The sequence below is a fragment of the Manis javanica genome, chromosome 8 (genome assembly GCF_040802235.1).
Source record: "Manis javanica isolate MJ-LG chromosome 8, MJ_LKY, whole genome shotgun sequence".
Taxonomy (NCBI): Eukaryota; Metazoa; Chordata; class Mammalia; order Pholidota; family Manidae; genus Manis; species Manis javanica.
Window position 1 is genome coordinate 57,108,052 of NC_133163.1, and position 26,961 is coordinate 57,135,012.

The 26,961-nt window shown below is 32.9% G+C and overlaps 1 protein-coding gene across 3 annotated transcripts in view; it reads right to left on the reverse strand.

The window, feature by feature from the left end:
* Nucleotides 1-363: 363 nt before the first annotated feature.
* LRFN5 (leucine rich repeat and fibronectin type III domain containing 5) overlaps nt 364-26,961 on the reverse strand; it is a 262,635-nt gene continuing 236,037 nt past the window's right edge. The window contains exons 3-7 of one of the 3 annotated variants that reach the window (XM_037025545.2): nt 17,370-18,774; nt 13,945-14,657; nt 7,751-7,794; nt 2,811-2,839; nt 364-2,231 (exon numbers count right to left, since the gene is read on the reverse strand). In XM_037025545.2, coding sequence (XP_036881440.1) covers nt 2,219-2,231; nt 2,811-2,839; nt 7,751-7,794; nt 13,945-14,657; nt 17,370-18,754 — 2,184 coding nt within the window. In that variant the 5' untranslated portion in view covers nt 18,755-18,774 and the 3' untranslated portion in view covers nt 364-2,218. The remainder of the gene's footprint in view (nt 2,232-2,810; nt 2,840-7,750; nt 7,795-13,944; nt 14,658-17,369; nt 18,775-26,961) is intronic. The other 2 variants (XM_037025548.2, XM_037025549.2) reach the window with 2 other exon arrangements.

Consider the following 26,961-nt stretch of genomic DNA (forward strand, 5'->3'; position numbering starts at 1 on the left):
TTTATGAATGATCATTAATCCTATTTAGTTACAGGTACACACTGGTTCTCTTATGCTCATAGTATAACTATCTGTCCATAAAAACAATTATTATTGTTTACCTACAGAATCTGTTCATAAAAACAGTTGATTGTTGTACACTTACGGAATCAGAGACTGGTTCTCAGTCTACTTCATAAACAACATTTCAAAACAAAAGAGAAAATACGTACACTGTGAGTGCCTGATTAATGTTGTTTAATGTGTGCATAAATGGAAGTTTTAGATTTAGGTGTAGGGGATACAGGGTGAAGACTTGAAGTGATTAAGTATAATTTTAGTTCAACACACTAAAAATAATGTTCCTTGGAACACAGAGCATGAGGATCCTACAGAGATGAAGAGGTCAGGCTATGTTATCATCATCAAGCAAAACAAAAGTCAGACCTGAGGGGGTGGAGGATATGAAAGGATAAACAGGAATATGTTCTTGAAGAAAAGTTAGCAGGTTTTCCTAGGACCCTGAAAAATTAAACACTGCATTGAGATCCAGGAAAGACATCTCTGTTCTTGACACTGTATTTGAGAAGAAAAGTTGTATACAACAGGAACAGATTTTCAGAGGCAATGATTATTGTTCAATTTATCTTCTTTTTGTTACCATAAACATTCATCATGCATATATCCACTTACACACACATAAATAGGATTGCTCCAGGGCATTAGAGTTGTCAAAAAACAACAGAATGAAGTCAGTCACCGAACTTCACAAATTAACTACATTTCACCTCAAACCTGCTCCTTGTTTCAGGCATGCCCTGTGAGTGTCTGGGAATGAATGTGTGTGTGCGTACATGTTTAAATCATCCAGTGTAGTTAGGCTCCTGAGCACAGATTTCCAGGAGAGTATAATGATTGACATTGTATAATCTTCTCTTTGGATGGCTGGATATTTATAATAGCCTAAAAGATGTGGAATGGTTTACAGATTGACCTAAATTTTGTAATACACAGTTTTCTAGATTTTTTTAGTTTTAATTAATTTAAAAATTTTTTGAAGTACATATTCCTTTTAATGATTGATAACTACCAGAACTGTCAAGGAACAGAAACAAAATCTCCGTTTTTGAGAATCTGAATGCAATTGCAACTAACAGTGCTACTAATACTACTTTTTTTTTAAACTTACTGCTTATACCAAGTATGGTGATAAGTTTACATGCATTTTCATATTTTACAGTAACATTTTCTCCTGTAATAATTTGTGAGAGTAGAGTAACTGGCCAAATTAACTCAGCTGTAAAATTTGAACTCAAGCTTGCTTGACACCAGAATTAGTTCTTAAATACTATTCTTGGATACTGCTTCACTATGATTGTATTAACATTCATTAGTCATATAAGGTATCTTAGCATTTAGGCTGGTGTTAAATAAGATGTATGTTCTTCTTTATTTACCCTGGAATTGAGCAAAATTGGAAAAATGGGCACTTGTAATAAACATAAGGCCTAAAATGATTAAAACATTTTGCCCCGTCTCTCCAGAGAAGCAATGAATCAATTTGGGTTAATTACAATATTCCTACCTTGATGCTTTCTGAAGTTCCACTAGGAGAAGAGATCCCTTATCACTTTCTTACACTGAAACATAAAATCCTGTAAAGCTATTTGAATAGCTGTACTGATTTTCCATAGAAGTAGGTATACTTCAGTCATGGAAGAAAGAGTTCCAATATTATAAAGTAATTTGTGATCCCTTAAGGTTTCTGCACTACAAAAATGTAAAATAGTATTATTAGTTCTTACAATCATCATTTCACCATTCAAACTTGAAGCAATGGATATTTCTATAAATCAGGCAATGTGCAAATTCTGTCATAGTAAAACATTTATTTTTTAAAGTGATATAGATTATTCAAGATCTACAGTCTTAAGTCATGGATGTCAATGTAACATGGATTGATACAGAACTTGATGCCAATGTAGGCTTTTCTCTTTCCTTCTTTAAAAAAAATACTTAGAGGCCAGAAAAAAAAATGGCTTTAAAAGGGAATGAACCATGGTCTGATGGAGCCTGTTCCACCAGCATCAGAGACTTCTGCTTCAGCTCCTGTGGACAATTTCTTCTAGGACACCAGTTCAACAATTAGCTTTTGTGAATTGAAACATTTCTGAATTTTATCCAGTAAAAATATCAGTGACAACTTTTTTCAGGAGAGACAGAAGTGGTGCTCTTCAGATTAACTCCAGCCTCTGAAATGAAAGAAAAAGATAAAGATAAAGAAAACACGTAGCTAATAAGATCATTGTGCTAGCAATCTAGAAGTTCTGAACCCTAAACACCCAGGTAGGAGCTTATTGCTCTAAAATGTAAGATGCACCCCTGCAAACTGTTTAGACATGCATGTCAGCTCTTAAAATGTTGCTTAGTAGTCTCAAATTGGTGAATATCTAAAAGAATCTCATTTTAAAAAGAAATCAAAATATTAAGTGCAAATAATTATGCAGGTCAATGCCAAACGGTGGAATGAAGTTTTCCCTTACTTTGGTTTTCACATTTATATTCGCAAGTTAAGAGAAGATTTTGTTCATTACTGCATTCTAATTTAACTTTTAACAAGTATTAATACCAATTTTAAAAATATGAACATAGAAGATTAAATGCTTACCACCTCTAAATCCCTAATTTTTAATGTGTTCTGTTGAAAGTTCTGTATCATATTAAATGTATAATATTTAACTGTACATTTAATGGTAGTATAGATTATTATTCATCTTTATTAGTGCTTCACTCATATAACAAAATAAGTGTGAAAACGGACAATAACTCACAAGCAAAGGCATTCCATAGTTAACAAGATCTGGAAAGAAAATATAATTATTTAAATATTTAAATATTAAGTATTTAATAACTGAAAATATTTTTCCTTTATTATGGGTTCTTAATACTCATGAATTTAAGATATGTCCATGAATTCTATCTGACAAAGATGGAAAATAATTTTTGAGAAACATATAATTTCATACATATGAAAGGTAATTTTTCTTTTTCCCACTCAAAAGCAGTTACATGTTTACAAACTGGGAGTTATAAAATGTATGTCACAAATGAATTATGAAATGTATATCCTTAGTTAACTATTGAGTAGTCTATATCAAAATGCTGATGTAGAACATATTTGGATAACCTTATATGATAAAAGTCTGCAAAATACTGTATATACTTTCCGAAAATATTTCAGAATACTTGATAATCTGAATAAGGGAAGTTATTTTTGGCACAAACAGTAAGTTTTGAGAATTAAGCAGGGTTTTTACACAATATTTGAAGATTTTTAATAGATAATAATGTGTATTTTATTTGTAAAAATATAATTACCTTGGGAACTACTGAAATATAGACATCACTATAACACTTTACCTGGAATATTCTAAGAAAAACGTCACAAAATCACTTTAAATTACAATGGAATATATCTAAATTCCTCTCTATTGTGTTCATAGCAGAGCTTATTTTTGTGAAGTTGGCTATCAACAAGTTTTTTTATTTCTTTTTATATTTCCAGTATGTTTCCTTTGATAGGAAAAAGATGTAATTGTATATACCAAAGTTCAAGTTTCAGGAAACAGTAATATAGAAAAGACTAAGGATTCCTTGAAGAAAAAGTACAGTGAACAGTATAACTAGTTGCACTTTGGAAATAATGAATACTTCCAGAATAACAAACTTTAATATCAAATTAATGATTCTATAAGCTTACATATCTAAGAGAGATTTTAATTCAATTTCACTCCAGATAATGTTATTAACAAACTGGAATTATGGCTTACATAAAAACTGTTAATTTTGAAGATGGGATAATATGAGACTGAATAAACATTAGTTTATGTAGGATATTCAAAATAACACTTTTTACTTATCAATAGCCAAGTTCTTACAAAGATTCCCTGAAAATCTAAACATGGAACATAAAATTACAAGAGCATCACAAAGAAAGAAACAAAATAGACTAATTTTATGAAGTGTTACAAGACTGAAAAACAATGAATTTGGGTTAGGTTCCAGATTTTTTTGGTAATAATTCTCATTTAATAGTGAAAAGGTGTCATGTAAAATACTGTAGACAGTCTTATTAATAGTAATACAAAGAAAAGAGGAAATTAAAGTTACCCTAACATTAAAAGAAGAAAAAATGTTGAGATGTTGAATGGACTTTGGGAAAATGTTGTCACTGCCCTTTCTCTGAACAAAGGATTTGTATCCTGTAGTTAGGATATCTAAGAAAGAAACAAATTATTTCTAAAGGTTATTGTTGGCACTAAGGTTCTATTTTTTTGATTTTCTGTAATGTTTAAATACATCAACAGGTGTGGTTTAATTATTAAAAGTTAAATATTTTCTACATATGTGCTGTTCTACTACTCATTTATTTTATTCACTTGAAGGGGATATCATAGAAGAAAAGAATACTAAAAAAAATAATAATTTGTATTGGTCATTATTGCTAGGAGGTAACATTTGAAAGTTATCTGGATCATATGCCTATGTTTGCTTTTATGTTTAGTTCTTATTTGATATATTTTCCTAAGCCTGGATTTTCCCCATAGTTATTTAAATGGTGCTGTTTATTTATGATCAACATTGCTGATTTTTTATTCATTTGTATATTTATAGTTTCTCTAAAAGAACTGTACTTTTTCATGGGAATTGTACCTATAGAAGAGATTTTATGACAAAGTTTAGATTTTTAAAATACTTTGATACTAAATATAGAGTAATTAGAAATCAATTTACTGAAATCAGGAAGCAATTATCTCAAAGGGTGGTGCAAGCAACTGCAGAAAAAGTGTTATTCTTTGTGCATGCTTAAATACACACAATGTACACACATTCTGTTGGTCTGAGTATGAAAAATGCTTTTTAAGAAATTTTACTTAAGGCATTTTCAGTATGAATGCAAACTAGTCAACTCATCCTATTTTAACGGCCAAATATGACATATCAATTGTTACCAGGTTCATTTTAATCATAAAAATCTTTTCAAACATAAGGTTAATATGTCAGTACTAGTTCACTTGTAATTATCACTAATTTTACCAATGACTCCTCTCTCCCCTTTGCTCTCAATTTATTTTAATGTGATTGGAATCTTATGAATTTATTATAGAAAGATCTTACGTGATACATTAAATATTTTAAGCTAATTCATATTTCTAAACATTTGCAGAAGGACCTTAAGGAAAAAAATTGGCAGGCAGCATATTCTAGCTAATGGAAATGAAATGAATGCATTAACTCTTTGATCTCAGTAAAAACATCCTGTTAGCAGATACCTCAGTATAAAAAACACCGAAACCACTGACTGGATGCTGTTATATAAGGGACTGTGGCACAACCAATTTAATTGTGTTGCTTTGGAAACACTTTCGATATGTTACAAAAATGTGTTGCAAGTTTTTTTTGCTTACTTTTACTGACTATATACATAGGGAATATTTTAATTTAATGCAATGGGCAGGATCCAAATTTTTGGAAAATATATTTTGCCTGTGGAGAGACAAAGACATATGTTACCATCTGTAGGAAATATAAGCTTAAAATAAAATTTTGTATCTTTCCCCCTCCCTGGCCCCCAAAAAGAGCTGAGAAGCTGTGAGCACAAGGAATCTCTGCCAGTTCACTTCCTCACTTCATTCACTTGTAGGAAATTACTGCCGACAGTTTGAAAGGCCATGATAAGACTAAGAGCACACAGGTCGCAGTCTTTTCAAGGGGGCATTGGTGTTTGGTTATGCTGACAGTTGTAGAAATGATAGGGTTGCTATAACAGAAATCACTTACTAAGTTACACTGAGGTCATATAGAGACTTAAATCTGATAATAGAAATGTAGCAAGGAATTGGCTAAAGAGTAGAATGATGTATTGGCACTAAATTTTGTTAAAATTAATCTTGGTTATTTATTTTTCTTGCTAATGCTAAGAGAAAGAAAAAAAAATAGCCAAAGCATGGAAGGAATGCTTCTATGACATGAAGACATATTCATTTGTTTCATAAAGGGAACTAAAGAAAGGCTCAGCATAAATTTTTTTTAAACATAACATATTCTACACATACATATTCACCATGTAAATCTAATACAAAACACACATGTATACACATGAATTTATTACATACAGAAATGACAAATCACTTAAAGATTATGTACCAAATTATTAGTATTTGTGTCTAGGTGGTGGATTATGATAGATAATCACTATTTAAACTCTATTTCCCAAAGTTTCTATTATTAACACTGATTACTTTATGACAAAGTCAGTGTTAGAAATCCTACGTACTTCATTGGCAACCCCATGCTATCTCGAGTAGTACACAAACTCCCAAGGAACTTACTTTCCCCTAAATTCAACTTCTGGCAATGTGGTAAACAAATAAACACCACAATAAGTAGCAGGTCCCAGGAAATGTGAATATTTGGGATATCACTTTAATTGGTAACTGAAAAACAACTCAGAAGGACTGTCCTGCTTCTAAGACTTGATAGATCTTTTAGCAACATTCTGGATCATGCTTCTGATAGTTTAACCATTTACTTCCTAATCACTTTCTGAAGATATTCTCTTTCAGAACAGCTAAGTGCCCAAAGTTACATGATAAATGAACTTTTAAAAATAAAACACAGAGAGGGAGGTGGGGGGAAGAAGGAAGAGAGAGAGAAAATAAACAGAAGTTAAGATTGAGAAAGAAGCAGGGGGCAGTAGTAGAATAATGCACCTTTGTTCAGGTCAGTTCAACACACAAACTATGTGCCAGATACTGTGCAATTGATGGTTTCCAGTGAGCCATCTGTTCATTTTTTGTAACATAGGAATAGGATCTTAAGTTCAGTAAGGAAATGATGCATGAGAAAACATTTTGCTTGATTCAGGAATGGAACTCATTTGGGGAAACCCTGAATGACTGCCCAAGTTATTGTTATCTTTTACATTTGAAACGTTAAAAAACAAGATCCTATTTTTACTGCCAATGAATAAATCAGTGGCCTTTTCCAGAATTTTAAAAGCAGATTTTTTTATGTGCCAAACCTTGAGCAAATGGCTGATGGTTCCAGCTGTTTGAACAGATTGCTAAAGTGCTAATCTGCTCTGGAAACACACTTCCTGACCCAATTAAAATACAGGAATCAAATACTTATTTGAAACTACCCCCCTTCACCCCAAATGAAGAAAAACAACAACAACAACAACAAGAGTAATTGGTTGCTGACAAAAGATATACTATGAATATTTCATGTGTAGTCTTTTGCTTCATTTTATAGTGGCTTCATTCATTTTAGATAACAGTGAAACACTTCTGTTCATCCACTTTCACTGATGCATAAAGTATCACCTCAGCCCCTATTAGGACGTACAGGTCAAGGATAGGAGTGAATACATTCTTACAAAGCTACTGTCTTCACACTGGGAAATATTTGTAAAAATACACATTATATCATTCAAGACTACATGAGTGACTCCATAGTCATATTAGTATTCCCTTTACTCATACGATATGAATCAGGAATGTTCAGTTAATCAGAAATATGTCAAAATTTAAGAACTTGAAATTCACTTAACCAAACTGAACTTCTGTCATCGCTGCCGAGCAACGAAAGAGTTTTAATGGAAAATTTCAACAAGTTTACATAAGCTAGCAAAACAAAAATTAAAAATTCATCTATAAAATATATCCATTTAAGTGCTGAAGTATGTGACAGGTAACAAGTATCTCACCTGTGTTTCCTGGACAATCTGGTCAACATTAGTCAGCAAAGCATCTGGGAATAAAATTTTCAGTGTCATGAACAATTCATTTTTTAAGAAACAGACCCTAAAATACTTCTCACTGAAATCTTGATAAGATTCCTCTTAACAAAGGTGTATCTAGGTTTTTTTTCTAATTTATCAGTTCCTGAGTTAATTTTAATTGACTTCTACTACTTAATAGTCCTGTATGGCTACTTCTTGATACATGATACTATAAGGGTAGAATTTTTAAAAACAATATTTTAGTTAATAAAATGAGTAATTATTAACATGAATGCACTTTTCCTGGAAGAGTTCAATATGAAAATCAGGCTTCTATTCATTTTCCCTAAAGTTAGCATTTCAACTACAGAACTGCATATGATTTATATAAAAAAATACACCAAGGCAAAAAGGATCCAAAACTGAAATATAGTTTCACCATATTCACCACGCAGAGCATAAGATCATCTTTTACAGTATAGGTCATTATTCAGTAACCCCCAAAATGATAGCATCTTTTACCAAGTACCTGCTTATGCTTATATAAAACAGCAATGTTCTAAATGCAAACATTCTCTCTCTAAATGTCCATATGTATGTGCCAATTGTCTATAAATGTAATTATATAGTCCTGCATAGCGCACATTCAATTTCTTTCCAAAATGCCCTCTTTTTAAGGGAATACTCATAGTTATTAAAAATTGACACAGTCACAGGAAAAAATGAGGTGTCTCAAGAAGTTCTCAGGGTCCACAGGTGAGTGTGATGAAAATAGCACAATTTACGTTTTTATAAAACCTTCAGCACAAATATTCATATAAATTTACAATAGCTTCTGGAGATTAGGTTTTACATTAATGCAGTAACAAGACATGTTCATGTTATACAGAAAAAAAATGGTTAGAGTAAGTTACATTATGATAGAGCCTACACAGTATTTCACAAGCCCCTTTGTATTACTAGAATAACTATTTTTTGGACATATTGTGAAGCAGAATCACAATATCTATCTCATGTTTCAGGCAAGATTAATATACATCTACTTCATGACACAAAATCAAAGGGACTTCATGGCTTCCCCCTCAATTTGAAAATAAGTTTTTTTTTAAATTCATGAATATAAAGTTACCTATTTTAAAGAATGGATGAAATTAGATGAGTTGTAGAGAGAGCCAGCTCATTTTAATCTAGATTTGTTACATTAGTTATGATCCATGTTGCAGAACACAAAATTATGATTTAACTGATTAATTTTATAAGTATACATATTAATGTATTTATATACTACATATATAGATATATAACTTATGCAGTATATGTATTTTATTTAATGGTAACTTCAGATCCCCAATTTTGACTTTGAAATAGCTAAAGAAATCAGAAGACAATGGTATCTTGATTATTTTGTTATACTGAGTACTTGTAATATTTGATCAAATTTCAAATGCATTAACATTACTTTAATAAGGTAATTTCATACTTAAATATACTCCTACTTAGAAACTGTTACTGTCTATGTCCCCCCACTTCAGATAACAACACATTTTTCACGTCTTAATCACCATAATACATTTGTCATTTTTTTCTACATTAAGTGATCTGTCCTGCGACAAGAAGGATCATTCTGTTATAAAAAAGCCTAACCAACCAACAGAAAAACAAAACAAAACCTCCAAAACCTGACAAAACTAATTGTATTTATAATCCCAGCATGTATTTATCTAGCATTAGTAGAAAAGGACTGACTAATCTGAAAATCAGAGAATGCTCTGAAACTATGAAAAAATTCCAGTCATTAATTTTGTTTCCTCTTTTCTTTATGAAATTTTAAAAGTGAAATATCTCTTAGCAATAAATTGAATTCCACATTTAACTCATGAACATTATAAAGTAAATTATTATTGTTTTTACTATTATCAACCAAGCAGGATAAGAAAAATATCCTTTTCCCATCCAAGCCACCTCTGTGCTTAAGTCCTTTCCCAAAACACTTTACACACACTCACACGCAGAAGCACCCACATAGTAGAAAGACAGCACTCTTCATGAGACATAAGGGATGGCTGAGCAAGGGAAAGAGCATGTCCGCATTCTATCGAATATAAATGAACATTGTTTTCTTAGCATAATAAAGTGGCATTGGAATTCTGCCATATCAAGAAGGAAATGGGCTTATATCTGCAGTCTTAGAAAAAAATGCACCATTTACCTTCATATACTATGTACAAGATGCTTTATGTTTTCAATTTTTTGAACTATTAGCACTTTATTGTTTTTAATTTTAAAATTGTGAATAAACACAGGAGAAAATATTAAAATGTAGGAACTAAAAGGCGATTGATGTGAGCTTTGTGATAACTGCTCTATTAATATTTTTAGTTTTACAAATGACATATTTAGTTTTATTTCAGTAATATAAGCAAATAAAATAGTTAAAATTTAGTTTGGAAGTGACTACTTCATGAGTCCCTTAAAATGAAATAGAAAATACTTCAAAAAAAGAGATAAAAATAGATTCCTATAGGCAAATGGAATAAATTTAACTTTTAAAAATTCCCTAAATTCTTGTGGAAAAAGTACAGACTATTAAGATATGAGACTTGTTATGTTTACAGATGGCTTACAATAGTTCCAAAACTTATATTCTAATTTTTGTAGTAATATAGACCTAGCAAGCAGCTAAAATCACGTACCTTAAAGCATAAAATAGCTTACTGTGACCTCAATTAAGCTAACTACATTTAATGGTTGTAAAAATACATAAAAAATAAATTGGCCACAGGAGGGTGTCACTATATCTACTTTAAATTATTGTATTTAATTATTAATCTATTAATTTAATGGATTAATTCCACTTAATGTATGAATTCTTTTGTAGATTAAAAATGAATAATGGACCTCAAACCAGACTTTGTTTCCTCCTAGGATTTCTGAGGCAGCTTTGGATGCTTCATTACCCCTTTACGGCATTAAGACATTACGTATATTTTTTAAAAGACCTACTTTAACACTAGTTTGACACTTTTAAGTTGGTGGACAATTACCCAAAGGAAACAAACAACACAGGATATACACAGAATTTAAAAAATACGTTTGGGTAAACATCTGTAAATGTATTATTTGTTATTTTCTTTTCATACTGAAAAAGATGAAACCATAGTGTAGAATGGCTAAAAATGAAAACAGTTAAGAACAAGAAACCAAAAACAATATATATAACCTATATATAGTCAGCAACAAATAGCAAACCATGTGCTCTGGGTCACATATACACACAGCTGGTTAAATGAGTAATGCAAAAAATGTCAGAAAGAAGAAAACACAAAAGAGAATTGCTTGCTTATAGTAATATAGCATCTAGATCACAAATCTTCATTGTGCATAAAATCAACATTCTTATTATCACTGTATCTTCTTCCCTGGCCCCATTTATTTATTTTTCCATTCATGCATTCATTGACCTGCGTGACTTGTGCTTTGGATATTACACCAGGGACTTTCCATACCCCCAACCTTCCCATAGATTTATTCTTCAGTCCCTCACACTGAAATTGCCCTGAGCAAAATTTTTTTCACATCCTTCTGAATAAAAGCAAAAGACATCTGACTTTCTTGATAGGCCAGTCTTTTCATGATCTGTCTCAAAGGAAACTTTTTGATAGACTGGAACATAGTCCTTCTTAATCACTTCTAAGAACAAGTGTTCAATCACATGGTTAAGACACCCGAAAAGAGTCATATAATGATAGTAAAAATTTAAATGATTTCAATGTTTTTAGTCAAACAATAAATTCACATAAGACATTAAAGAGTTCTAAATATTTGCAAGAAATAAAAGATATTTAAAGGTTCACTAGAAACATAAGCAGGAAATTGATTTTTAAAAATACAGGCAATTGGAAAACATAAAAGCAGTATCTTGGAGCAGATGCTCAACTGCTGCCCTGTGTTGTATGATTCCAGAGCCCCCTTGATCACAACTTTTAACTCGAGATCTCTTCTATGAGGAAACAATTCTTTAAGTCTCAAAAGCATTGATATAGCTGCGAATTTTACGTATTATGTAGGTTACAACTAGGAAGCTGAAAAGTAGTATGCTTTCGTCAGTCAACACCTGGTGAAGAATTAAATAGCTGATGTGAATTTAAAAGGTTTAGTTGATATGAGAGCACAATTACAAGAAATACTGTTGAAAATACACTTCATTTTGAGTAACGCTTTTGATTTACAAAGCAGTACCACACTTAGGATCTCATTGATTCCTCACAAGAACTATATGTTTGACCCATGAAGGATAATTAGACTGTAGAAATGTGAAAGACAAACTTGAGAAAGGAAAGCAGGGTAGAGCAGACATTTAGAAAACACCTAAGGTATTGAAAGTCCGTTTGACAATTTTTTTTCAGGACTGGCATGAAAAGTAATCTCTATTTTAATCTTTCCTGTTTTTGAATGTCATCATGTTAAATCGCATATGATGTGTCTCAGTCAAGTTACAATAAACTGAAATTTTATATATGTATCTAGCAGGAGGAAATTAACTAATAATTGACATTCCTCACCTGTGTTTCAAATGGTATTTCGAGTGATCTGAAAAAGAATTACACTTTCACTATGTGTTTACTTACTCTCAGGGTGTATTTTGTATAAAAATAAAGTGCATATCATATTTTGGCTAAAACTTTTTGTGCAAAATTCTCACATGAGCATTATTCTTAACACTCCCCCACCACAAAACACCAAAAACCCTTAAGGTTAACCCCTATTTACTAATCTTTAATAAAACACCATCAAGTTAGCATGTAATGTTGTAAGATTTTCAACAAATAGATCGGAACAATAATCTAAAGACTGATTCCAGTGCATGTCCAAGAACACCGTATTATCATGGAGTAAATTTACAATTGTTTTTAAAATGATATATTCCCACTAAGTTGCATGATTTCTAATTAAATTTCATCACAGGTTTTGGTTAAAATACTAAATGCATTTACTCTGAGAAACATTCAATTCAGAATTAACAGCACAGAAGGGGAAAAAGGAAAATACTATCTGGTTAATGAGCAATGACTTTATATTGGCTATAAATGTAATAAGAACTCTATTAGAATTTTTTTATTTTACTTGGTGATAAAAATAAACATCCCTATGATAAAGGCAGCCTTGTATTTCTGTCTCCCTTTTTAACTTGCATGAATAAAAATATAAAACTCGTTCATTCAGCAAATGTGTACTGAATGAATGAAAACACCTTCATAGGACCAGATAGACACATATGATATTGTGGCATGTGACTTTAAAATGGAATTGGATTTTTTTCGGTAAGTGCAAAATCAATTGCATTTTCTTCTGCTTCCCACTGAAAAAGCTGTTCCATAGATGAGAAAGATCAGAACCATTAAGGCACCTGATTCAAGAAAGTTGCTTAAAAGGGTACTTATTTTAACTATTGTCTGGGTATACTTACTGAATATTTTATTTTAAATGCCATAACAACACAGAGTTGTTCTATAAAATACTTGCCTGAAAGGAAACAGCACTGTCATGGAAAGAAAATAAGTAACTACTCATTGAAATATACCAATCATCCACAGGTGGTCCTTTGTGAGACTGCAGGAAATATCATTATTTATGCAAGACTTTTTTTATCCTATGACAACTTTCAGTTTGTGTTCTATTGCAGAACCTGGAAGCTGGTCCTAGAATAGGGAAGGCACTATGTCATACTTTTTACCCTAAACCAAAACCATTTTATGTATGTTACTTTGATAATGCAATATATGTATTTACATATGCATATATATGCAAATATGTATATATTAACTTTCCTAGAAGGTTTATATACCTTGGCTCTATTAGCCGTGTATCAGAGAGACAAGACTGGAATGTCAAATGTCAATTTCCTATGTGTGTATTCAAAATAAATTTTCCATTAAGAGAAATACTAGGTTACACAGTGCTTTCCAATATCCACTCAGAATTTGAGAGAGTTGCTTTTCCACTATGGCCAGCAGAGCTGTTGGACTGAATTAACATCGCATTCATAGACATGCTTCTTTTAGAAAGCAGTTCACATGTGTTCGGTGAGTTAATATAACAATAGTATTCCTTTAATTCTCCATTCAGGGAGTACCCGTGCCTTGCTTTGGATCTCTCAGCAGGCAAAGTGAGAAACTTACTTGGCTTTGAATGTGCTCTTTTAGATGTGGGCCCCTCTGAGACAGAATCAGAAGGTCGACTAGCTGTCTGCAGCACAGCTGAGTTGTTCCTGTTAGTGTTCTGGGACTCAACATTTGTGACAGCTTCATTCTGTGGTTCGGTACTTGGCTTTGTGCCAGTCTTTCTTTTCTGCTTTTGGGACACAGAAGTGCTTGAAGTCCAGGTAGGAGGCAAAGCAGAGGTAGTGGTAGAGGAGTCTTGACTTGAACAAGTTTCTGAAGATTGTATCACATTGTCACTGGCAACTTTACAACACTGAGCATTCTCTTCATGCCCCACAGCTTGTTTGGACATGGACTGGGGCAGCGTTACGCTGCAGCCTTGAATTTGAGCCCCATTAGTTTGAGAGTAGACATTGCTGACCTTGGTGACCTTGTGTTGACCATTATTGTTACAAACCTTATACCGGATCATTAGAATGATGATGAAAACCAGCACAGATGCTACAATTATTCCACCAATAATAATAATCATGGTGCCTCCCAAAAACTGGGACTGCATGAAATGGCATCTCACATAATCCTGTTCCGTAGTAAACTGGATGCAACCCACGACTCTTGTGGCAGTGAGGGAAGTGATGCCATCATCATATATTGCCAAGACACACAAGTCATACATAGTTCCAGCAGCCAAGTTATTGACAAGAAAAGTTTTGCTCGTAGGAGGTATCATTCTGAGGGACAATGGAATTTGTGTCAATATTAAAAACACAACAAAACATACATACATATATATATGTATATACACACACACAGTCATTATGACTTCAGTTCTGTTTCATTTTACTACTCATTAAGATAAGCACATTTATACAGATAGGAAATATGGGAAAATGATCTAATCTCATATTGGCCCAGTTAAATGGCTAACTGTCATTGTTAGATTCTGCATTATATTAATGGTGCCTGCACCATGCCTTGACAAGCTTACTAATTACATTGGTTGGCAAAGCAGAACTCCTAATAAAAGTCACTGCTACAAAATCATTTATGACAAATTGCTTTCGAAAGGTGTGACTGTGACATTATCTGACTACTAAACAAATCCATTTAGCACTTACAACACCTCTGTGACTAAAAGCCAATTTGAAATAAGGGAAAACTCTGACAATCACATGAGAAGCCAGAAAGAAAATGCGTTTTGGAGTATTTATTTTCTGAATCTGTTATATTCTACTATATATACCCAGTACCCAGTACTGGGTACTGGGAATGGTACCCAGTAAATCTATGTTCAATAACTAAGATAATTACTAAGATTTGAGTACTGTATTTACAGATCTCAGCCCTTTCTTATTTTTTCAACACTTGGTTCCTATTATATTTTTACCTATAAATGAGATTGATGAAAATGTATAAGTAATATTATCATATAAACATGAATAGGGCAAGGCTGCTGGCCAGAGCTTAAATCCCTCATCCTTCCCGTTGTAGATTGATGAAATTTCCTTCAGAACACAGTCTCTTAAGGTTGACAAAACATCTCTTAATCCATTATATCACAAAAGTCTTCTGTGGATGCTTATTTCCCACTTTTTTTTTCAGTAGAAACCAAATATGACCTAAACTAAGATTTAATTTTGAAAAAAGCTTGACATTATATAATTTTTTTCCCTGAAAAAGAGTTGCAGGACTTTAAAAACTTGGTATTGGTAATCTGTTATACAACCTAAACAATGTGTTCTAGATATATCAGGAAACCTTTAGTTCACAGTATTTGTGATTGTAATCACCACCATTTAGTGAATGCAGGATAAATGCCAGGCAATACTAAGTACTTTAGATACACTATAATTTCATTTTTACACTGACTATATGAAGTAGGCATTATCACTATTTTATACATGACAAATATTAGGGTCAGGAATTTAAGCAATTTCCTCAAGATCACACAGAATTTGCTTGTCATGGGCAGGTTATAATCTTGGAATTTGGAAACTAACGACTGACCTATTTCACAGAGCTAATGCTTAGAGTATATAGAATATCTAGTAGCTCTAGGAAGGTGAGGCTAGGGGTACAAGAGCATCTTTGACAATGGGTTAAATAACACACAGCCCAGGTGAAGAGCTGAGCAAAGGCAAGAACAAACTCCTTTATGCTAATATACATGCATCAGAGCCTACATTTCCATACATTTTGTGATGAGAGTGGTATTAGAAACCACTTACTCTAATCTGTTCCTTTTGAAGATGAGGAAATTAAAACTCAGCCATGTAGAACCTTGCCTAGCATCTATTACATGGCTAACTAGGCCAGTTTTGTTTCCTACCACCCCACATTTGTTTAAAAAAAATTCTCTCATTTCCATACATGAGTATAAGTCACATTATCTTCAAGAATTCACCTCGGTATACAAAAACTCAGTTGATTTTATAAAGACAAAAATATATATGCATATGTATATTTCAAAGCCATGATTTTGTATCATTTCCTAGGAGTCTTTAATAGTCTATCAAGAATGAGGTTATATGGAGAAAAAAAATGTACATTTCCAACTGAAAATTGGGCAAGATGTGACTATAAATCAATGAGGCTGAACTTTAAAAAAACATACCAGAATTATTTTAGTCAGATGCAAATTCTCCATTAATGTCCTTACCCAGAGACTGTAAATTTAACTCCAGTGATACTTTCACTGCTCAAAATACTATAAACTTTCTCTCTGGAACTGTCTTAAGAACCAGTGTACATGAGACAATAAACACACACACACACACACACACACACACACACACACACACACACACATAACTCAATCACTCAAAAAAATCAGTCTCATTATTTTATAGTTACATCCTAGTTTTGACCAAAAATGGTAATACCCATCTTGATCACCCACCTTATTCACAAGACTTGGCTCCAAATGGCTTTTGCTTGTTTCCAAAATTCAAATTCACCCTCAAAAGACGAAGATTTGCCACCACTGAGGATATTCAAAATAGTATGATGAAGGTTCTAAAGATAATTCCAAAAGTGCTTTGAGCAATGCCAGCATCATTGGGATAATGGTATAGTCTCCCAACATGACTTCCTTGAAGGAAAGAACACTCATATGGATGTGTAAGTTCTGGTATGTTTTTGAGTTTTTTAAATAAATCAATCTTGTTCTCTGATAGTCACATCTTTTAGATGAGGGGAGAAAAAGTAAGTAAGCATAGTGTTAAATATAAATTGAACTCTCTAAAAATAACACCATTCAAAATATTTCCCCCACATGTTTCCACTTCTCACAAGCCTTATATTATATACTTTAAAAATGGAGTATTATGCTTATAACACAGTAACCCTGCCAATTAAAAAAAGAACAAAATGAAACAGTGGTACATTAACAAGCCTTCTACTAAGATGCTTGTCAGTATAGAAATGTGCTTAGTTGTTCTTACCTGTAAACAAGGGTATCATCATAAGTGCCATTGTACTGGATTTGAAACATACGTATTCCAGGGATATTTCTTTGAAAATTAAATTTCAGTAGTGCTGTAGATGATGTTGCTTCCGCCACCACGATTTTATCTTGACTCATTTTAGTATCACCATTACCACTGCTTGCATTAGAACCTGACTTAGTAGACGTCGAGATGTCTGAAGAACCAGGATCGGGCTCATGGATATGGTTTGTACTGTTCAGTAAGTGAGGGAGCTTAATTATATGGAGATCCACTGTTTGTGTTGCTTCCCCAGCAGGATTGGAAGCAATGCAGGTAAAAGCACCTGTATCCTTTACAGTTGTTATAAGAATGTCAAGTGTTCCATTATCATACACGAGAGATCTTGTTGCATTCGAAATAAGCTTCCCTTCAGGAGAAATCCAGTGAATTGCAGGCTCAGGGTCTCCCCTGGCTTTGCACCTCAGGGTTGCCCTTTGACCCTCCAGGACTCTCATCTCTTGTGTATGACGAGTAATGAGAGGAGGCTCACACAAAAACTCTTCCTCAGGAATTGACCAAAAATAGCGGCCAGTTAAAAGTGCTGGAGAGGCACAGGTTTCTAGATCATCCTCTCTGGACAGACGCCTCAACCACAGCAATTCACAATTGCAATGCAAGGGGTTTCCACCAAAACTTAATGCGAAAGTAGATGGGCTTATGATTCCTGAGGTTGCTAGTACCTGGGCTCGCTGAAAGAGAGGGTCAGGTGGTAGCTTCTGCAATTTATTTGATGTTACATCTAGTCGAGTCATCTTGTGCAAGTGGGAGAAAGTCCCTTTAGGTATGTTATCAATCATATTGTGATCCAAACTAAGGGTGTGCAAGCTAACCATCTTCTCAACAGCATCCCAAGGAATTGTTTCTAAATTATTATAGGACAGATCCAGCTCCTCAAGGGCAAAGACATCATCAAATGCTGTAGAAGAAATTAAAGTCAGTTGATTGTTGTTCAGTATCAAATGATGGAGATTGGAAAGCCCACTGAACATATCGTTTGTAATTTTAGTCAATCTGTTGCTATTCAAATGCAATGCCCTCAAGTTTCTTAAGTCAGCAAATGCATGAGGTGTAATAAAACTTATTGTATTCCTGGATAGAGTCAGGTCCACCAAGCTAGTCATATTGGCAAAATCTTTCCTTTTAATATTTGTAACAAAATTGTCTGCCAACCGCAGTTCTACAGTTCTCCTGTCAATGTTTGGTGGAACAAATAAAAGCCCTTTCTTGGCACAAAGGGTTGCAAGATTAGGAGACAAAATCTGACAGACACAACGTTTTGGACAGATCTGAGCTTTCACAGCTATGCCAATGAAAAACAGATAAAAAAGAAATTTTTCCATTGTAGATCAGATTTAAGATCCTGTAAGAGAAGACACAAAATATAGTTAGCATCCAATCATTTGACAAATGTTCATATTCCTACTAAAATAATCTATTAATGCATACTGGAATACAGAATTTATTCATTTGTTTACTTAACAAAGAAGTATGAAATATCTATTCTGTATTGGAAGTTATAATGGACACTAGGAAGAAAAGTGTAACATTCATGGACTTACTGGATTTAAAACCAAATGGGGAGAACAGAAAAGTCAATAGATTATTCTTGTAAATCTGTAAATTAAGTGCTGTATTTGCAATATTCCCGGGGTACTCCACGGGTGCACAAAAGAGACACATTCAGCACAGACTGGAGGGTGGGAATTCAGGAAACCTTCCCCTAAACTCTAAAAGACATCTTGTAAGTTCAAATGCTTAAAGATATATTTGAGGATTTGTAGGTATTTCAATTTACTAGTCTGGGTAGAGACAATAAGCAACAATATTTGTTATTATTAACCTTGTGGCATGGTATTTGAAAGTAATTAACTGTTAATTAAATAATATTCATCTTCACAAATTATGTTGAATATAATACAATCTTCACATCCTAATTTGAAATAAAGGATCTTAGTCTTAAAAATAAGAAGGTTAAAAATTTATCACCAATGCTCTGAGCTCCTTAAATATTAGGATACATTATTTGATATAAACATGGATCTTTGAAGATAATTTGTGGAAAGCAGTCATCAAAATACTTGACAGTGAGTCCAGAAAGTCATGTATTTTTATGATTTTATGACAAAAGAAATCATATTCTGTTTGCTTTTTCTTAAAATCATAGTGCATTTATATTTATCCAAGGTTAATTTAAAAAGTTGGATAATTTCACTTCCTAGTTTGATCTTAAGTATTTGCTTTTGAAATTAATCCTCAAAAATAAAAATACTATCACATAAATGATTAAAAGTTTTCATAAATTACATGTAGTTTTAAAAACCAAGAGGGAAAACAGCTAAAGAAAATCATTCAAAATTTTAATTGATGAAAAATATGGAACTCTTCTAGAAATAATCTAGAAATAATACATATTTTTCTTAAAACATTTTTACAGGTTTGATTTATTTTATGCCTATTTTATGTCGCATTAAGTGTGATTATATTGGATAAGAATTGTTATTCTCAAAATATATACATCTTCTGTTCATGACAGAAAAACTAGTACTATGGTTGCAGACATTGGAAAAGAGGAAGCATAGAACTGTGATCCTTGAGAAAAGTGAACTTTTAAAAAAATGAACACTTAACTATTGTTCCTGGAGACACTTTCCAAACCACAGTGCAAGGAGGAAAAACAAGGAAAAGCTTGAAGTCTTATTCAATTGAAAAGTACAGAGATATGAATGCACAATGTTTCAGGTGGCTTGAATTTATGGGGCAGACTACCAGAAAGTAGAGAATTATCAGAAAAATGAACTCCAATAAGTTCTGTAAGTAGAGACAGGACTGTAATAACCATACTAAAGCACTGATAAAAAGGATGAAAAAAAGTGAATAAAAACTCAGTGATCTGTAAAAAATTTTAAGAAGTCAAACATATATATAATTGGAATATCAGAAGAAAGATGTAAGGTAGAAATCTATTTGGAGAAATAAAGGCAAAATATTTTCAAATTTATGATTAAAAAACAACCCCAAAATCCAACCTCAAAACAAGGAAAATCATACCAAAACATGTCATAATCAAATTGCAAATAACAAAAGAAAAAGAATTTTTAAATCAGGCAAAGAAATAAGACACATTACAAGATAAAGTGAACAGAATAAAAATAATGGCCAACAACTCACTGATTTCTCTTCAGAAATAGAGCAAGATGGAAGACAACAAGAAATATTTCTAAAGTGCTGCAAGAAAAAAGAAAGCCTGTAAACCTGGGTGAAGATTTATATTTATAAAAGATGAAAGTAAAAAACATTTTGAGAGAAATAAACTGAAAGTTTCATTACCTGAAGAACTACAAAGTAATAAAATATAAAGGGTATTTATTCTCTTCAGACTGAAGGAAAATTATGTTAGATGGAATCTTGAATCTTTATGAATGGATGAAAAGCAACAAAAATGTTATATTGTGGCTAGGTATAAAATATTTTCATTGTATTTTGTTATGCTTATAAATAGTACTTCTGGTGTAGATATAGAAAGTTCCAAAAAACCATTGTTCACACCCTATAAATCAAATAAGATGATAAGCTACAAATCCTATTTTTTTTAAATAACAACATCATAGTGCTGAGGATATAAATAAACTTAAAGGAACTATATTCCAGAAAGTTAGTCACTGATGGAAGAGAACAGATCCATAGATATCTTCCTACTTCCCCAATTGACAAAATATGTAAATAGGAGAACTTATTTAGCATAAATTGGGGTGAGGACAAACCAGCCTACCTTAAAATAAACTTTCATTAATACGTTATTTCTATAGCAGTTTTAGGTTTACAACAAAATTGAGAGGAAGGTACAGAGATTTCCCTTATAACCTCCAAACTCCACACAAGCTCAACCTCCCCAGTTATCAACCTCCACCACCGTAGTGCTTTATTTGTTACAATCGATGAATCTACTTTGATACCTTATAATTGCCCCAAGTCTAAGTTTACATTAGGGTTTGGACAAATGTATAATGTCATATATCCACCATTACAGTATCATACAGAGTATATTCATTGATCTAAAAATCCTCTGTAGTCGGCTTTTCATCTCTTCTGGCAAGCACTAATCTTTTCACCATCTCTGTAGTTCAGCCTTTCCTAAAATGTTATACATTTGGAATCATACAGTATGTAGCTTTTCAGATTGACATCTTTCACTTAACAATATGACATTAAGATTTCTTTATGCCTTTTCATGGCTTGAGAGCTCATTATTTTTTAGCACTGAATAATATTCCTTTGTCTGGGTGGATGTACCACAGTTTATCCATTCACCCGTTGAAGGACATCTTGGTTGCTTCCAAGTTTGGGCATTATGAATAAAGCATCCATGTACAGGTTTTGTGGGAACATAAGTTTTTAACTCCTTTGGGGAATCTCAAGGAATGTGATTGCTGGACCATATGGTAAAAATATGTTTAGTTTTGTAAAAAACTGCCAAACTGTCTTCTAGAGCAGCCACACCATAATTCTCAGCAGCAATGTGTGAGAGTTGAATTTTACCACATTTTCCCAGTACTTGGTGGTGTCAGTGTTCCAGATTTTGGTCATTTTAAGAGGTGTGTAATGACAACATATTGTATTAATGTGCATTTCCCTGGTGACATATGGTTCGGAGTATCTTTTCATTTTCCTTTCCTTTCCCAATTCTTTCTTATCTGAAAATACAGAGTACCTAGGGCAACTGTCTTGTAAAAATAGAGTAGCATGGTGGTTACCAGGGACCGGGAGGTGTGGGAATAGAGGAGATGGTGTTTAAGGGTACCAACTTGCAACTCATAGATAAGTAAGTCCTGGAGATCTAATGCACAATATTAACAATTATAGACAATGATTTTGTATTATAAACATTGAAGTCGCTAAGAGACTAGATCTTCATTGTTTCCAATAAAAAAATATTAAGTATGTGAGGTGATAAGGGTGTTAGCTAATGCCACAGTGACAATCATTTTGCAATATATTAATGTACCAAATCAACATGTTTTACACCTTGAATTTATATAATGTTATATGATAATTACATCTCAATAAAACTCGATGCAGAAGTCCTAATGTCAAGTACCTTCAAATGAATGTTTATTTGCAAATGGGGTCTTTGCAGATCACCAAGTTAAGATGAGGTGATTAGTACAGACCCTAATTCAATGTAACTGGGTCTTTATAAATAGGAAATTTGAACACAAAGAAAGACATGCACAGAGGGAAGATGATGTGAAGTAAAATGACAACATCACCTACAATCCAAGGAACACTGAAGGCCACCAGAATCTGGAAGAGAGGAGTAGAAATGAAACAAAATGAACCAGACACCTTTACTTAGGATTCGAGCTTCCAGAATTGTGGGATAATAAATTTCTATTTACACCACCCAGTTTGTGGTGCTTTGTTATGGCTGCCCTAGCAAACTAATACAAGTCTCAAAAACATTTCCCATAACAGAAGAATTTCAGATATAAAACAGTACATATACATTGTAAGCTTCCAAGTATATGTGCCCTTAGAACAGGCAAAAATAACGTATAGTGGTAGAAATCAAACCAGTGTTGGTCTAGTGGGAAGATGGTAGATTGACTGGAGAAGAATACAAGGAAGTTTTGGGAGTCATAGAAATATTCTATATCTTATTTGGGATGGTGGTATAAAGGTGTTTATACCCAACACAATTCATTACCTATACACTGAAAACCAGTGCATTTTATTTATGCCAAGTTTAATATAGTTGATTAAATCTAAAAAGGAATATGGGATTTTCATTAGGTTTCTAAATACTGTTTCCAAATGAAGAAGGATTTATAAAATGACACATTGATGGCTAATCGGAACTTAGTCACATTTTAGAAACACATATTTTCTTAGTTTTGTCACATATCTTCAAAGATGGGATTCCATTCTAACCCAAATTATGAATTCTATTTCATAATCTGATTTACTTCATCAAGCAACATATAGATTGCTTGACATGATATGATCTCACTGTCAACACAGTGATTTAGAGAGTGAGGGTAAATTTAGAATGTAAGTGTGGACCACTTTCTTACTTGTACATTTATTTTTTTTTTACGTGAGATCTGTAAGTAATGAAAAAATATCATATGAATTGTGATCAATGAGTTTTCCCATGTTTATATTAGAACAGGGTGGAAATTTCAAAACTTTTAAATGATAGGAGACAAGCCTTCATGTAGAGAAACAGAGTTTTCACATCTTATAAGATCACAAACTAATTCTTGATGTGTTTATTAAATTAATATATAAACACCAGAAGAAAATGAATTGTGAATGGGAGAACAAAGTGGTGGCCATGTTATTCTGGAACTTAAGATTTTAAAATATATAAAGATCATCAAACATACTATTCTCATTCCTATCTACTTAAGTGAAACTGTTCTAAAACATAATTTGTCGCTTTCTCTAAATAGTTATCTCTATCGCTTTCTCTAAATAGTTATATGCAAACCGCACAGATCCGTTTTTAATAATAATATCTGAGTAGGGCTGTAACTCAGTAAGTAGTTATGCAGTTGCAGCTTTTTAGATAATGTTTACACATTTATATATTACATGTTCTTTCCAGTTAATTCCTTTCAGACACAACATGACATATTTATAAACAAAGAAGAGTCTATCACACACAAACTGGAGAACGATTTTCCAGTACTGCATCCTCCTTTCAGCCCATGGCTACTACATAACATATGTTCAAGAGAATCGGTATTTATTTGGCAACTAGACCAGGATATAAAAGCAAATTTAGATTTTACAACCAACTGAGAGCATAATCTACTCCCTGCAGAAACCAATATGGTACCAATTTATACTCTGAGTTAAAGGAAAGCTAGTAGGCACCTCAGGAGTTGTCTTGCTATCATTCAACAAAACTCTACCAATTCAGTTAGTGCCTCTGTGTCCAGGCAGATGACTGAGGACTGGTGCTGATGCCTGTTGACACTGATGACCTGTTTGAAGATGTGTCAAAACAATTACAATATTGTAAAGGATATTTTATAACAGTGGTGATCAGATAATAAAACACATTTGATATTCATTTCAAATATTTAAGGTTTTCTGCTTAATTTTCTTTCTAGAAGGACTATAAATTATAACATTTTTAACTCCACTCTAAAACACATACTGAAGATATTATGATTAAACCTACTAAAATCAGGTCTCAAAATATGACAGCTCTAACCTAGAACAATTAGTCTCTGGTCTTTGATTATAATAGTCACTAGTAAAATTCCTAAGCACACTGAACACAATACATTTTTAAAGTTTACTCATGCACCCCTTCACTCGTTCTTTTGTTAATTTCTCCAGCAAGGTGTATTTTGCATCTGCATAAGGTGCTTTGCTGGACTCTACCAAGCTTAGAAGGCTGGGATCGGGTGAGGACAAGCACATTCACAACAAAAATAGAAGGCAGACTGTGAAACATTTTAACAACAAACACTTTGATAATTTAAATTTACACAATTCAAATTGGTCTGTGAGTTAATATAGGATCCTGTAAGTTTTGTTCAAACGTGTGTGTATACATTTATGTATTTTAAAATTCATTATGGCATTTCTATACATAAACACATATGGAGGCCAGTTACTCAAACAAACAAAAAATGATAGTTACCATTTATCGAGTATAGGTAAATATGAAAGAAGTATTGGTCTATGTTAGAGATGAGGAAATGAGATTGAGTTACTGAAAATTTATAATCAAACCAGTCAACTGGTTATAATCAAACTAAGTGGAATATTTGCCATGCTCTTTCTAGCATGTAGATGTGCAAATATTTCAGCACTTCTTTGTTTTTTAAAACTAAAATGAAACCTACATAGAGAAATGTTTTATTTTTTTTATAAAATATTTTTAATGTTGTTAGCATACATTAGAAAGCTAACATTGACTTCTTACATGATGTTATGCTATGGACATAGCATGCCAAGTTCTATTTAATGCTTTCACAACTCCATGCAAAGTACTTATATTTTTTCTCATTTTATATGATGAAATAAAATTTAAGAAATATTTAGCAATTCCCTCAAGCTCATACAAAAAGTAAACTAAAAATATAGGTTTAAGATGGCTATTTATCTTTTTCCAAAACTCATGTTCTTCCTAGGATAAGATAATGCTTATATATATTATTTATTTTTTGTTTTCTGATTATGAAGCACTTTGATATAAAGAGTTGTTGGTTCTAACAATGATTCCTTAAGTTCATCAAGTTACTTATTCATTTATTTTCCTGGTCTCATTTCATAACTAAATTACATTTAAAAGATGCCAGCAGATAACTCTAGCAGTGACAAGAGAACCTTGGATGACAACCCAAATGACACATTTAATTATGTTCATTAATTTTTCTTTGATATATCAAGATATGACTGAAGTTACCCAAATACATAATTCCATTATGCTAAGTACTCTTTTATGAATATCAATTTTACCTCACTTCATAGAAAGGAGAGTGATTTCTGTGTATAAAGAGCTCCTCAGTATTCTCCCCCTGATACGGGCTGAGCCGTCCCTTTTCTTACTCACTTGGAAGTCTGCCTGCAGACTCTAATGTCACGGAGGGTCATGGTTCCTGAGAGTGAACACTACTGGTAACTCTGAATGACAATGGATTCTGTCTTACAGAAAATAGGCTGGGGAGAGAACGCAGCCCAGAATAGCCCAGTGCTAAGAGGCTGTGAAGATTCCCAACAGTGCTAAGACAGCCGGAGTTTGGAGCTAGATCAGCTGGCACAGGTGGCAAGCAGTTTCTTAAAAGGAATTTCTGTTGATTGTAATCACTCCTGTTCAGATCAAAGTGGAAACTATTTTGGAAGTGATGTGCATATAAAAGTACAAGATAATTTATATTTAAAACTTTCTCTGGTTACGAAAGTACTGCCTGTAAGGGATAGGTATAATTTATCTGAGAAGTAGATGGTTATTTGTTTAGGAAAATAATTTGCTAATCCACTTTGTATGTGGATGGTGACTAGTCCCAGACATAAGGGGCAATGAAGCAAGGGAGAGCCAAATTCTTGTGTGATAAATTAAATGAAAGTTCACTGTGTGGAAGAGAAGGTTCACTGTGAGGACTGAAGGAAGCAGACAAGAGGAGAAGATTCTGTGTCAAGCAGTGATACGCACGTGGTCTTCACATACATAGTCACAGAGAAGGAACCTCTCAGATAGAGAATCTTTCTTGCTGAGATACACAGTGTTGCTCCCCATCTATTTCAAACCTGGACAAGTGTGCCTCCTATATCAATGCCTTGTGGGAAAGAAACATCAGGGTAAAAAAAATTGTGTTCCACGTGAGGGTTGGTATTGAATGATGAGAAAATAGAATCTCAGCAAAGGTCTGAAGACCTCATTAGTTATCTAAGATTCCAATCTGGGTTTAATACACCAGTTTCTCTTTGTATTGCATCACACTGCAGAACAATCAGGTTTCAGAGGACATGGGAGAAGAATAGTCCAGGATATGAAGCAATATCATACATGGGAAATGCAATGAAATCA